This window comes from Amphiura filiformis, chromosome 10 (assembly GCF_039555335.1).
Source record: "Amphiura filiformis chromosome 10, Afil_fr2py, whole genome shotgun sequence".
Taxonomy (NCBI): Eukaryota; Metazoa; Echinodermata; class Ophiuroidea; order Amphilepidida; family Amphiuridae; genus Amphiura; species Amphiura filiformis.
The window spans coordinates 58,581,415-58,597,184 of NC_092637.1; the positions used below are offsets into that span (position 1 = coordinate 58,581,415).

Below are 15,770 nucleotides of genomic sequence, written 5' to 3' on the forward strand. Positions count from 1 at the left end.
CTTGCGTATGTTACTATTTGACAGACATTTCAAGAAAAATTTTAAAATTGTTATATGTTCAAAAAGATGGCAGCCACTTACAAATTGATTATAATATGGAGAAATGAAGTTATTTACAATAGATTTACCCTTTAGTTTATGCTTCAAGTCTTTGTTTATAAAAAACTGAGGGACTTCAAAATCAATCAAAAGTTTGACAGACAATAGTAACATACGCAAGGCAAACTTTTAAATCCTTTTTTTGATCTGTTAACTTATAATTCATAATGCCTGTTTCTGTTTTTTTGATTGGTTTACTGCACCATTTTGGGAAACAGGTCACATGAATTTCTATAAGGATCCATAAAAAAAATTAAAAGCTGTTGAAAAAAGGCGTCTCTTGGCATGTTACAAATAAAAGTGTAAAAATAGGCATTTTACAGCTATTTTTATTTTTTTTATTATTTAGAGTGAAAGGATTTTACTTAAATTGTGTATGCTATGTCTTTACTACCTAAACTTGCCACTAAACTAGCAAATATTCCATTTCTATAATTATTATTTTAAAAAAAAGATGTCAAAATATATGGCTATAATATGACACCTTAGCATATTTTGAGCCAGGTATACCAGGTGAATTCAAATTTGCCATCAAACTGCATCATTTTATATATCACATTAGAGCCCTTTAGTAAAGAAAGCCAAAACTGAAAACCTTTTTTTCATAGAACTTTCCGTAGCAAAGTTACATCTTGTCAAAGATTGATTTTCATCAAAAAGATTCAGCTAGCAAAATTCCAAAAAAAAAAAAGCATTTCGGTGGTGTTTCTAGATCTTACGTCTCATGTTGATAGCAGCTTTTTTAATGGAACTGCTATCAAAATCCATCTAAAATTCCATGTGCGAGTGACTTATCACCATAAAAATCATATATTTGGGTTAAAGGAGGATTTCGTGATCCTAGCATCCTCTTTATATGACATGTTTCAGTACATATCCACGAAAAAAGCCTATTCCCAAAATTTCAGTTGATTCCGATTTTGCGTTTGCTAGTTATGCATGATTATGTGTATTACACTGCTCCATAGACAATGCGTTGTAAGGGAGTGTTCATAAATACTTTGGTGGGGGGCTGGAAAATATTTTTTTCATGTCGAAAATTTTTAACCCCCCTCTTCGCTAACCCAAAACTTTTTGACCCCCCTCTTAATGGACCTAAAACTTTTTTGACCCCCCCTCATATTGGGTTCAGAACTATTTTGACCCCCCCCCCCTCATTATACAGTACCATTCTACATCAAAGGACAGAGGAAACATATTAATGATAGGGCCCAATAAAATTTGTATTCATGTACAATGAAATTGTATGTGTCGTCAAATGTCATTGATATAAAATATGTGAAATTGTGGAAATGTTTTACTGGAACTTTTTGTTGCGTCGAAGCACATGCGAAAAACTAAGACTATTTTAACCCAAAATACAGGGGCGTAGCCAGTTTTTCTTAGTCGTGGGGGGGGCAAAATAAAATTTCGGGGCATATTGCATACATATACCTGTTTTGTGTTTTAGAGAAAGTGTATCTGTGCATTTCATGTATTTCAGCTTCCAAAAATTTGAGGCTTTATTGGGATGTGTGCGCGACTTGCGAAATTTTTGTATTTTACACTTTTTTTGCCCATGATGGGGATAAAAATGCCTTTGTGAACCTGGTCCCACCACGACCCAAGTGTGTCTCTATATGGAGCGACCGATTAAACAAACAAACAAACACTATTTTGGCCCATGATCAGGATGAATTTTCTTTTCCTTTGCCCTCCAGATTTTATCTTTCATTTTTTGTCAGGGGAACTTTTTCTTTCATTTTTGTCATGGGGCACTTTCCCCTCCCCCTGCCCAGCTTACTGCTGAAATGGTGTGTTTTGCTATTGCGATGGGCCAGTTTATGTGATTCGCGGCGCAAAATTTTGCAAATTTACGCTATTTTATCTTTCATTTTTTGTCTTTGGGGAACTTTTTCTTTCATTTTTGTCATGGGGGCACTTTCCCCCTGCCCCCGGCTACGCTACTGCTGAAATGGTGTGTTTTGCTATTGCGATGGGCCAGTTTATGTGATTCGCTGACATTGCTAAAATTTTGCAAATTTACGCTTATTTGGGCCCAAAACACGGTGCTTTTCGATGTGCAAAAAGGTTGCATACAAAGTAGGGCAATAATGGGTTTTTTTTCTCTCCTACTAGGATTTTTAGGGGGATGCCCCCATGGAAAAATTAGGGGGTGGAAACGTGTACCCCGGTTCTCCAAGCTCCTCTGCCTATAATTGTAATGCAATATGATTTAATTGTATATAATTTAGTGATAATAAATTAATAATCTGTACTGCATGAAACGTTATTGTAAAAATTGTCAACACTAAAGAAGAGCAAAGATATTGCAGCTTTTTGGTGATTTAAAGAGCAGACCAGAAGGAACTAACACAAACCTCAAAATTAAGTTAGACAACAACGCAATTTTCAAGACTTCATACGGTACGGTACATAATTCAATATATATCTTTGACTATTGACTGACCGTCTCAAAATACATAAAGAACCTGATCAAATATCCTCATCTGGAATGAACTTTTGTCCTGGTTTTACTGGAAGATTTGCGCGCGTAGCGCGCGAAAAAAATTCAGGCTATCTTATATTTTTTGCTTCAGGACTAATGTAGCTAAAGTTTTTACACCCCCCCCTACGTGCCCAAAAACTTTTTAACCCCCCTGTTCATACACCCAAAACTTCTTTACCCCCCCTATTCAGAACTCCTAAAATTTTATGACCCCCCCTACATATTTTCCAGCCCCCCTACCAAAGTATTTATGAACACTCCCTAATTTCGTCCTGGTGCACCAGAACAAAATTCAAATTTCACGATATCTTAGCTAAACGAATTAATCTGCAAGAAGTTTCCAGCGATATAAAAATCTCAACTTTTTTTGAGAAAAGTGGACGGATGAGGCTGTGGATCACGAAATGCCCCTTTAAGTGAAGTATAGACAACATTATGTAGGTTTGATCTTGACCGGACTGTTCTTTTAAATTTCTATGTAAATATGTATTGTGTTCTACAGTGTGTAGGCGAATTTGGCTGAATAGCAAATATTATAAATGTGTTTTAATTAAGGTTTGCCTGATACCTAAAATAAGGCTGCCCGCTCCCCCCTGTCAACCTGCCAAAAAATGCTCGCCCCCCTTTTAGCCTGCCAAAAATCTTTGCCCCCCTATAATTCACCACCCTGGGGTACACCAGCCCTCGAATTAAGGATCTGAAGGGGCACAGCAACTTTTTTTAGGGCAAATTGATAATTGCCTTGGATTTCCATTGAAAAGGCGAGGCAGCACAGCAATTTGTAATATTTCAAAAGGGCATCACAGCAACTGTTTAAAATTTGAGAAGGGCACCAAGGCAATTTCTCAAAAGTGAAGAAAACTCACGTTAGCAATCATGATAGATGATTTTAGTGCTTATCGAACATTGGTCTTCAAATATTGAAGTTCGCAAGTATGCGGAAAGAATTGGGGAATTCCCTTTTATTTCAGTCTGTAGCTATTTCCATTTGGATTTGGTTTAGACTTGTGTGCAGGGTATACCAGAATTATTCTGTCCATTCTAACACCAAGGGTTAAGGTATTTTCCTTAAAAAATTGCAAAATATAAATATGCAAATTAGCTCATTTTATAATATGTAAATGCTATGTATCGGCATCTCCTGGACATCATCAGCTAGCACCACAAGCATTAAGCATAAGTTGTTTTCTTTAAACTTCCGTGGTCGGGGTACGCGCTGGTGAATTGCGATCGCGTAAAAGTGACAAGGTCGCCTACTACGCGCCGAACAGACAACCAATGCATGGGTCAACCGACTTGTTGTCAAGTGCATTGATCAGCCAATCAGCGTGATTGCTTATTTTTTCTGTGTGTACGCTCGTAGACGCTTGGCGCACAGCTCGGACCACGGAAGTTTAAAGAAACTTTACTGCTAGCCGTCCAGCGCGTATTATTTTGCACATGGTCCAATGCACACGCTTGACGTCGCGCACGTATACGCGATGGTTAATTTGAAATCTGAATAATACTTTACACATGTCACTGCATGCGCATGTGATATGCACGATCAGATATCAGTGACAGTGCTCATGTGCTGTGAGTAAGCTTAAAAGTTTCATTTTAGTTTGACATGTTTTTATGTTCCTTACTCAAAATACTAGGGTCATGTTCAGCATCTCCATCGAATTGTTGTGGTTTGTACGTCTGCTCAGATGCAGCATCGCCTTTTCCTTCCTCCATTTTCTGTTTATTAGAAATGTTCCTCAGATTTTGTAACTTCCAAATTTTGATGATCGCAGAGCTGAAAATAAACACATTGCCTTCAGCATGACCATGACGTCATCGATTGGGTCATTTACGGTCAATACGCTTGCGCAGATCAATTAACAAGAAAAATATACGGAAGACTGTCTTGATTAGGCGTTGTATTGAACAAAATACGTATCCAAAATGGGTCTTTTTGGGACTTCTTCGCCTTTTGATCAAGATGTTGGTAAGTTTATTGTATTCTTTACAATATGTTCAGCATACTGAATTTATTTGGTGGTGATACAAGGCTGTTAAGGACGGAAATGCAGCAAGACAAAATCTATTTTAATTCACTTCGAAGTTCGATTGTCATGATTGTTGCCACTGCACTGCACTGCACTGTCATGACTGTATGTGCATTGTGCTGTGTCACCAGCTGATTATGAGTAATACTATTTACAATGATTTAACAAACATATTACAAAGAGAACAATATATTTTTTATATAGTAATCAGTTGCTTTATAATAGCTAGCTTTATAATCTTTAACATTTTTTTTTTATTTGCCATAAAACATGTTAATATTTTATGAAAACATTTGATTTGAGCCATTTCATTTTCAATTTCATCAATTCATGTTTTGCATGTTTGGACTGGAAATGCACTCCCCATTTAGTACGAGGAACCCATACCGTAGTAGCTCTGCACAACAGGGGTGGAATTTCGGCGAGAGTCTACTCTCGCAGAGACTCCCGTAAAAGTCCTATTGCGAGAGTCGATGTGGACTCGCGCTGGAAATGATCGGCTCTGCGAACTTACGTTTAAGTTCAACTATACCCTGTGTGGGCAAGTCATACTTCAGTATGACTTGCCCTGAACGTCCACATATATTCGTAAGAGACGGACACATTGCATGAGAGCCTGCCAATTTAAGCTTCCTATAATATCAATTGCATTAAACATACAAAGTCACAAACTTACAAACTTCAATATGAACTTCAAATACACCAGACCAGCTGTTAATCATTACCGATCCTTCAGAACGTTTTACTCTTGCAGCTGTTTGATGTAAAATGCGACTTCGCTATCTCCATTTTCCCTATCGAAGCGTCAGGCGTTGTTTACAATTTTACCGAAATGTGGGAAATCGCCAGGCCTTCTTCTGGAAATGCGCAAGGCATTGTGGGAAATTGTCAGAGCTGTGCACGTTGTGTAGCCTAAATTCCTTGGCCCCGATCTCGAAACAATAAACATGGCGGAATAAAATGACTGTGCGTAAGCAGTAAAGGGACTGGTGGATCAAACCTATGTAACTCATCGGTCTGACAAGGTCAGGTCATTACGCATCATCAGAGTTGGTAAATACGTCATCTGCTTTACGCCATTGTTGTAGCCGAGAGCAAGCGTGAGGTCTGGACACTTTTCGTGTTCTGGACACAAATTTGTCATAAATATATTGGCGATGTCCAGTATTTAAGGGCACTTTTTACATACAGGTACGTTTGCTTGTGATAGGGTAGATTCGATAGCTGTACAAATTGTACAAAATATCAATTTGATAATGACCTCAAATTGTTTACAAAAATATATTTTTCCATACGTTGTCATTGTATCCAGTTGTTCGACGTTTAAAGTTCAACACGCCTTAAAACTCAAAGGCAAAGCCTGCAAAATATAAAGGAAAATTTTAAAGTCGCCAAAGATGCAATGACATATGGAAGTGAGAGTATGATGACACATATACATGTATTAAAAACTTAACTTTGTTAGTTTATTTGTTAATTTGTTTGTTTGAATGCATTTTACGTAGGCCTACATATAATACCTTTTGGACTCCCGCAAGATTGTACAACGAGAATCCATTTACGAGAATCCATGGACTCTCATAAAACTCTCTTCGAGAATCCACTTGGACTCCTGTGGCACTTTACGAAATTCCACCCCTGCACAACGGTATGGGATGAAGTGTATACAAAAAGTTAGTGCAACGTTGCACTAAAAAATACAAGGCTCCTGTAGCTAAAATAGTTGCATGTTTGTCATAATATTAATTACACAGCTTCTTGTACTTCTTGTCTAAACTCATATGCTTGTACATGTAATTGTAATTAATACCCCATTATTTATCCAGAATAAATAAAAATTCATTAACACATGATCCACATCGGCGCACCAAAACTGAGATGGCACTTCAGTGCAAACTTAGATAGGGCAGCACCAGTACGAAATGTCATACCAATAAATGATGTGTCTGTTTTGCCCGTTATTTAAGTTTGTGTTGCGAACTACTCCCCATGATGATTATACCCATATGATATGATTTAAAATCAAAATGCCAATGATGATTAACAAATTCTCAGATGAAATACTCAATTACGGAACGTAAGCGTACGCGAGGTGCATGGTCTTGGGTCGTTTGTCACGTGACTCGCTCCCTGATGAACAAGTCTGAAAACCGTTGATCAAACGTATCACAAACATCATCACAGGGATTCCCCTTATTAAGGTGGTACTACACCCCTGCCCAATTTTGTGCCTATTTTTGCATTTTTCTCAAAAATTATAGCGCATTGGTGACTGACAAGTAAGATATGTACAGGCCTCGAGCTGGGCAAGGACTACAACTACGTCTGCACTACATGCATGACAACGTCAACGCTGCATGTTTAGATAGCCACACCAGGCGTTTTCGTGCAGGATATTAGCATTCTGAAGGTTCACTGGAGTTGTGGAGTTAGGCCCCTACAGTCAAAAATGAGGGAAAACCAATATTTGATAAATTAAAATCAATAACTACTTGCCATGAGTTGCCGAATTTTCAGTGCAGCATTTTTAGCCTTGCCCCTATAATATACAATATCTTACTTGTCACCAATGCGCTATAATTTTTGAGAAAAATGCAAAAATAGGCACAGAATTGGCCAGGGGTGTAGTACCCCCTTAAAGCCTTAATGTATGATCTTTTTAAATTTGTCTTTTTTTCTTCCAAAATGATAATATGCAATCATTATGAAAGTTCCCAATACATATGGACACAAAAAACATTTAGGGAATTTGCAAAGAAATAACATCATAAACTTCACCTCTATCACTCGAAATATCTTGCACTATTTGGATTAGGACGGCGAGTGTGGCCTCAGAGTTAGTCTTCTACACAGCCAGTTTGGTTACGCTCCCTACACGTAGGAGACTACGATTTGCGAGTCGTTTCGACATATTATCATAATCTAATATGATAATATGTCGGACCAACAGAAAATCATCCTGTTTTACTACAAATAGGGCAAATTTGACAGTTTGCTCATAGATTTAAGTTGGACCATGTCCATGTGTAAGTATTACAAATATGCCAAAAAATCGGTTTTGAAAAAAATAAAGGTACGGTACATAATGTATATTCTGAAAAAAGATTGTACATTTAAGGCTTTAATCTCATGTCGCATGTTTATGTCGCTTTGTTTATCAATTTATCCTGATTATGATGAATTAGCCAAACACTGCTTCGCAAAATTTTTAAACAAATTCGAACCATGTTCAGGAGATGTCCAATTCATTCGATTGAGGAAGATATGCTTGCTAAAAATGTCAAGGACGCATTAATCAGTGATCAATTCTTGTTGTTTAGTTTACATTGAAAATTAGTGTTTTCAGTAAAATCCCAAAATGCGCAATGGGGCACAATTTTTTTTTTTACCTGATTTCCACTATCATGCAAAAACCCCAAGGCTTACCATATCATGTACCGTAATTCATGTATAAACAATACCGGTCAGAATTCAATTTGTAACAATTTTCTTCTTTTTCTCTAAACGTACAGACAAAGTTACAAGTGAAGCAAACACTACAGAGGATTGGGGCCTTATCATGGACATATGTGATCGGGTCAATGCAAACCCTAATGCGTAAGTATACAGGCCTGCCTGCAAAAACAGTGTTACCAAAACTTTTCAGCGTCAAGGCGCGACACATTGACTCGCCAGGCCGCGGTAAAGGATTCTGAAGTAGCCCAATTTTTTAAGCTTCCAAAAAAGCGCCCAATACCGGATATTTGGGCGGTTTTACCCGAATTTCGAACGCAAAACACCCAATTGGGCGGAAAGCACTTGACTTTAAAACTTCCGGTACTTACTGGGAAGTTACACACCGATCAAAACCATGTTGTAATTGCAATTTGCAGCTTCAGAGACTCAAAACCTTTATAAATCGGCTAAATTAAAAGGAAAATACATCAAATTACTGCCGCGGCCTGAGATTGGCAAAAGTAGCCCAATTTTTTGGCAAGTAGCGACATGCTTTTTTGATTTTGCATGAAAAAAAGGGGGGGGGGGTAAATTTGATGAAAAATCATTGCAAAGGGGCCTTTGAAATATTTGGTAACTCATGGTTGTCAACTTTTGTGTTAAGTTGGGGGCGAGAGGCAAAATACAATGTTTGATGCTATGAGTGTGCATAAGTGCTTGACCATTTGACCAAGGGTCAGTTCAGATTTTAGGAAACTTGCCAACACCTCTGTTACAACATCTTTGTACTGTACCTGAAACCATCACTACTGGCTGAATTTTTGACCTCTATTATCTGAGACAGAATTAAAAAGACTAGTTTGCATCTGACGTCACTGTCAATCAAACTTCCCACATGTGACCCTTGCTTGGTTTGTAGGGCATAAAAGTAAGGTTGAGCCATCTGGTCCTGATCAGAGAAAAGGAATCGCAGAAAATGGCTAAAAAAATATGGTACTTTTACAAGGCAAAAAGCAACTTTTCTAGGCATTGTTGACATGGTGCCTTCAGGAAAGAAAGTTCCTATTACTAACATTTAAACACCCAACTTTTGAGTCTGTTTGTATATTTTGAAGGTGCAAAATTATCCCTGTAACCCAAAAGGCACTACATGTACATGTATGTGGGTCAGTCCATATGAAATCAAGGAGGTCCCCCACCTGACCACCTCAGATTTGCTTTATATTTTAGTCATATGTTGTACCTGTTAAAATATTAAAAACCTGCAAATCTGAGGTCTGTAGCTCTTACGGATTTTCTGTGGCAGCCATTTAAAGTTGGAGTAGGGTGGTCTAAAATTGGACTCAAAACTTGCCCTTTAAATAAATTTCATCTTTGGGAGTCTGTGACTTCTTTACAAAAAGAGAGAGAGGTCTGAAACCTTGTATACACACTAACTGCATGCCCAATTTGTCAAGAAGTAAAAAATAAAAAAATTCTGTCATTGCGCGTTGTGTCATGGGGTCATTAAATATGCAAGAAAAAATGTAATGTTTTGTAAACTGGCAAGTTTAGCCCCCTAAATTCACATTTTTGTCAAATTAATTATTTTTTGTTGTCACTGATGCTAAATATAGGATAAATACAATACATATCCAAAAAATTGAGCTCACAATTCATTTACATTTCGAACAGCGCCCTCACAAAGATGAAATTTATTGCAAATTCAACATTTTCAGGGGCCCAAAGTCGATGTGGTCCACCTTCAAAATTTATAAAACATCACTTTTATATGACTACTAGTCTTAAATTACAACTTAGGTAAGTCTAGTGATGTGGTCGGCACCGTTTTTTATTGTCGACATGTCGATATAATTCGTATACCGACGTCGACAGTGTGTCGACATAAAAAAAAATTCTAAAAAAAAAAAAAAAAATTTTTTTTTAATTTTCAAAAATATATTTGGCCAGAAAATCAAGTTATAGGCCCAAACTGACTTGTTATTCAAGGTTGAAACCAGAAAATACAGCTACTCAAAAAAAAAAAAAAAATGCCAATTTTTTTTTACAAAGTTGGAACAAGTTGTACATTTTAATTACTTTTGTTTCTATTGAACAGCTAGCAATGCATACTAATTCAATTTGTCCCTGACTGTTCAATAGAAGCAAAGGTAATCAAAATGTACAAGTTCATCAACTTTGTAAAAAAAAAATTGGCATTTTTTTATTTTTAGTAGCAGTATTTCTCTGGTTTCAACCTTGAATAACAAGTCAGTTTTGGCCTATAACTTAACTTGCTTTTCTGGCCAAAAATATTTTTTGAAAACTAAACTAAAAAAAAAAAAAAAAAAATTTTTTTTTGTCGACATGATTTTTGATGTCGACATGTCGGCATACGTGCCGACGTCGACATTATGTCGACATAAGGCATGTCGACCACATCACTAGGTAAGTCCCAGTAATTGTCTAGGTTGACTTCATATAAAACGACAAGCCCAAAGTTGACCATTTTCTTATGATTGCATGTACTGCAAATGTGCCGAATTTGGAAGGCTTAAAAGTCAAATTGGCCACAATATTGAAAATAAAATGGAATAAAATGGAAATTAAAGTAAATAGGGCCAATAACTACGCATCTAGTCATTTATTTTCAATATTGTGGCCATTTTGACTTTTAAACCTTCCGAATTCGGCACATATGCAGTACATACAATCATAAGAAAATAGTCAACTTTGGGCTTGTCGTTTTATATGAAGTCAACCTATAAAATTACTGGGACTTACCCAAGTTGTAATATAAGACTAGTAGTCATATAAAAGTGATGTTTTATCAATTTTGAAGATGGACCACATCGACTTTGGGCCCCCTGAAAATGTTGAATTTGCAATAAATTTCATCTTCGTGAGGGCGCTGTTCGAAATGTAAATGAATTGTGAGCTCAAATGTTTGGATATGCATTGTATTTATCCTATATTTAGCATCAGTGACAAAACAAACAAACTAATCTGACAAAAAATGTGAATTTAGGGGGGCTAAACTTGTCAGTTTATAAAACATTACATTTTTTCTTGCATATTTAATGACCCCGTGACGCAAAGCGCACTAAAATTTTTTTTTTTTTTTTACTTTTTGAAAAATTGGGCATGCAATTAGTGTGTACACAAGGTTTCAGACCTCTCTCTTTTTTTATTAGGAAGTACAGGCTCCCAAAGATGAAATTTATTCAAAGGGCAACTTTTGGGTCCAAAGTTAGATTCCCCTACTCCAACTTTAAATGGCTGCCACAGAAAATCTGTATATTGAAAATAAAATGAAAATAATAGTAAATAGGGCCAATAACTACGCATCTAATCATTTTTTTTTTCAATATTGTGGCCAATTTGACTTTTAAGCCTTCCAAATTCGGCACATTTGCAGTACATGCAATCATAAGAAAATGGTCAACTTTGGGCTTGTCGTTTTATATGAAGTCAACCTAGACAATTACTGGGACTTACCTAAGTTGTAATATAAGACTAGTAGTCATATAAAAGTGATGTTTTATAAATTTTGAAGGTGGACCACATCGACTTTGGGCCCCCTGAAAATGTTGAATTTCAATAAATTTCATCTTTGTGAGGGCGCTGTTAAAATGTAAATGAATTGTGAGCTCAATTTTTTGGATATGCATTGTATTTATCCTATATTTAGCATCAGTGACAACAAACAATAACTAAATCTGACAAAAAATGTGAATTTAGGGGGGCTAAACTTGTCAGTTTATAAAACATTACATTTTTTCTTGCATATTTAATGACCCCGTGACACAAAGCGCAATAATTTTTAACTTTTTTTTTTTACTTTTGACAAATTGGGCATGCAGTTAGTGTGTATACAAGGTTTCAGACATCTCCTCTCTTTGTAAAGAAGGCACAGACTCCCAAAGATGAAATTTATTTAAAGGGCAACTTTTGAGTCCAAATTTAGACCCCCCTACTCCAACTTTAAATGGCTGCCACAGAAAATCCGTAAGAGCTACAGACCTCAAATTTGCAGGTTTTTCATATTTTTACAGGTACAACATATGACTAAAATATCAAGCAAATCTGAGGGGGTCAGGTGGGGGGCCTCCTTGATTTCATATGGACTGACCCATGTTTTATCGCTGCGTTCAGAAACACAATCATCCCGACAAACTGCCCGAGTTTGATTGACAGATGACGTCAGACGCGAACTAGATTATTAAAGAACTGTATCTGTATGTGTCCTCATCCCCCATTTTTCCTCAACAAAACTTGAGATTTTTGGAATCAGAAAAAAAGCTCATATATTTTTCTCATTACCCCAGTAAAAATGTAAGGCCTATGATATGTTTAGATGGTTTTGTGAATAAAAACTCCACTGGAAGTACAAGTATGGGGCAATGCTATGTCATGTTTTTGCTTCTCCTATCAAAACCGAAGGAGCAATATGTCCCCCCCAACGTAAAGTTGTTATTAATGGTAGGCCTCAATGCAAGATAGAAACACATTTGCTATACCATTTGAAATGCACAGTCCTGCTGTGGAAGATTTAGCTGAAGTCTTCCACAGAGGGAGTGTGAGTTTCAAAATATAAAACCCAATTGGGTAACTTCCATTTGAAATACTCACTCCAGTTAAAAAGTTTTTGTAAAATTTGGTAAGAAACACCTCGTGCATATTGTCCGTCTCCGTTGAAAAACTGGATCCTCCGCAGTAAAATCCACCACGACCACTTGAAATAAGCTTCCAACAAAGTCAGAAATAATATACCATGTCCAACAAAAAATTATAACCAAAATTACAGATAAATTAAATTTGAGTATCTTCAGTCATCGAAATTTTTGCTCGTTTGACACAAAAAAAAAGTCAATTTTCAAACGGCAATATTTTCCGAACGTAACCATTGATTTTCATTCCGTCTTTGCCAGGACCCAGCAGCCATCTTGAATATATATGAATATGCATATGTCTGAGCCCAGTAAGGTCAAAAATTCATTCATAAAACCATGTCGGGTTAATTGCAACGATTCTCATCGGCCGGATAAGACCACATGTTTGTGACGTGTTGGGTTCATGAATATTTAATGAGCACGGTAAAAAAAGATAACGGGGATCACCAAAAGTCCGATGCTATGCACTTTGCATGCTTAGTGGTGCCTGGCGTGCTAACTGGCTCCTTTTTTTCTAACTTCATACAGCGTGAATGGGGGTAGTTCGTTCGTGGGATGGGCTTACTCAAACAACTCAAACACCAAACTTTCGACACGAATATCGTCCCGTCTGCCTCGGTTTTTTTCAAACCCCATTACATCATTAAGCTTGTAGGTTTTCCATGTCTTATACTGGACCCATTTGTTCTTTTTGTCCGCCATGAATCCATGATGAGTAGTATAAACTGATATTTCTATCGGCAAACCTCGGTACAATTTTATCATAGCGCTACACTCACGCTGACAGATCGCACGCGTGTATGCGTCATGTCAAAATATTAAATCAGCCTTGTTCAGCTTCTAAATAATTATACAGTTCAGTTGAATGCATAAACATTACCACATTTACTACGGTGGTCAATGGCATGTCTCGTCTTTGTTGTGACATGAACCGCAAGTTATCATATTTCGGTAGGCGTGACCTCACAAGAAAGGTCAGGTAATTTACATATTAAATTGACAAAACGGCGAATCAGCGAGTAGAAAAGATATTGTTTGGGTCGTCACTTTTGTAAAGGCCATGACATCGGTTTATTTTATGCAAATCACTTCCGGGAACCGCTGCAACTTTGGAAACTCCTTCAGGTGACAAGGTGCGCTATAAATCGCACTCGGTAAAGTGATTTAAGGTGAGCTCTACGCGCGCGATCGCACTCGCGTGCCTTAAAATGCATTGACTGTGACCCCATGGCGCAAGTTAGCACTACCCTTGATCATCTGATGGGCTTCAAAATGATTAACCCTAGGTAGCCCAATTACATAATTTGAAGAACATATTCTTGCTATGTGGCAGGCTGTTCTTAAAAGAGACGCTGTCCGATTTTTCATGTTCTGTTTTCTATCTTAGATTGAGGCATACCATCACAACAATACATTTCCAAATTTTGAGCTTCATTGCTGCAGCAGTTTTGATGTATGTGACCTGCTACCACAAAATCAGCGTAAAGTTGATGCGACTTTATACTCATTTCGTTGAGTTTTGAGACATTCGGTCTGACTAAGTGGATGTTCTTTGTTTGCCGCACACCTGTACAAGCCAGTAGTATTATCCTTCGTGAATGGCCTATTGTACCCCCATTCACAAAGGCCATACAGACATACTAGTGGCTTTAACAGTGACTAACACCTTGCGACTTTACGCTGATATATCGTGGTAGCAGGTCACATACGAGAATCAGAGACACCTATAACAATGCCCTATAGGATAGTACAGTATCACTTCTGGTGTGGTAACCACAAATCACTACCTTTTTGTTCACACCATTCAAACGAAACATCTTGGGCGTTAAATTTCACTGGGGTAATTAGAAAAATATGAGCTTTCTTCTGATACCAAAATTTCAGACTCAGTACACCGGTCGATCTTACCGTTTCCGATGTTGATTAAGATACTTCTTGCATCGATCCCGAGATGCGGAAAACCAATAGTCATTTTGTCCCACATAAATGAATAAATAACAAAAACCCCGATCCCCGGTGGACTCACCCAAAAGGTGACGTCACACCATATGATCGCCCTTATCCTCCTTGGTCTCCGACTGACACAGGCGTGCCTATCGATTGTTCATAGCACTGTGTATCAATTTCTCGACCAAAGGCGAGATATACGGTTGTAGTTTCACACCTTAGGTAAAACCAAACCGGTATTGTTCGGCTGAGGATAGTTTTGACGGCATTTTCTGGCGAAAAAGTGACAAAAAAGCGATCCAAAACTTAGCTACATATCGTGCCTCCGTTTGTATCACGGGACACGAGCAATTCAAAATGGCGCTCGTTGACGCCATTCATTTTGTTTCCCACGTAAAACAACCATTGCAGCCTGTAAGTTACAATAGATGTTTGTACATACACATTGTATTTCATGTACGGTAGGTTATTGTTGCTATGTTAGGGTGATTACTCTATCGTTATGTCTTCATTACCGTCCAATAAAGGCGAGTTAATCAGATATTCATACGGTGGGGATTGGTAGGGACCGTCTGACATTTTAGTAATAAAGTTAGCCAGTCCTTACTTTACCACTAACGTTAGCGACCAGCCTCCGTGCTCAGGTTTGCTTACTGGGCTTGAGTCGGCGTGTTGGGGGGTAGTGCCCCCCCTTTTCTCCTCGCTTCGCCTCGGCCCTGTCGGGCTTGCCCTTCCCTGGTGACGGAGCGGGACCCACACCCGCTCTGTTTCACCCACAGGGAGTGCTCACGATCTTCTAGATGTCTTTCTTTTGCTTAGGACTCTCCGAGTTCCAGCTTGACGATTGGGATAGGCTCCGTCATCGCCATAAGACGAAGAAGAAATCTACCAAGGGCACTGGTAAGGTCGATCGGTGGATTCTGCTGTGACAGCCCCTATGGGTCATGGCAGGTCTGCTTAAGGGGCTCCGGTCCCCGGACAAGCAGGCGGTTCCTTCGGGGACTGCTAAGCGTCCAAAGGCTCAGCAGCCAGCGAAAGCACTGACTATACGTCGGAGCAAAGTAGCAGGCAGCAGAGCGGTAACCTACCCAACCCAGGCTACCCGGTGTGAGTAAA

General features: G+C 38.1%; 2 protein-coding genes across 2 annotated transcripts in view; one reads left to right on the forward strand and one right to left on the reverse strand.

Annotated features, from left to right (window-relative positions):
* Positions 1 to 4,385, reverse strand: part of LOC140163078 (COX assembly mitochondrial protein homolog) — a 48,987-nt gene extending 44,602 nt beyond the window's left edge. Inside the window, exon 1 of the mRNA XM_072186450.1 lies at positions 4,216 to 4,385. Within this exon, the coding sequence (XP_072042551.1) occupies positions 4,216 to 4,306 (91 nt within the window). The 5' untranslated portion in view covers positions 4,307 to 4,385. The remainder of the gene's footprint in view (positions 1 to 4,215) is intronic.
* A 73-nt stretch (positions 4,386 to 4,458) lies between these two features.
* LOC140163072 (signal transducing adapter molecule 2-like) overlaps positions 4,459 to 15,770 on the forward strand; it is a 39,949-nt gene continuing 28,637 nt past the window's right edge. The window contains exons 1-2 of the mRNA XM_072186443.1: positions 4,459 to 4,559; positions 8,133 to 8,217. Coding sequence (XP_072042544.1) covers positions 4,517 to 4,559; positions 8,133 to 8,217 — 128 coding nt within the window. The 5' untranslated portion in view covers positions 4,459 to 4,516. The remainder of the gene's footprint in view (positions 4,560 to 8,132; positions 8,218 to 15,770) is intronic.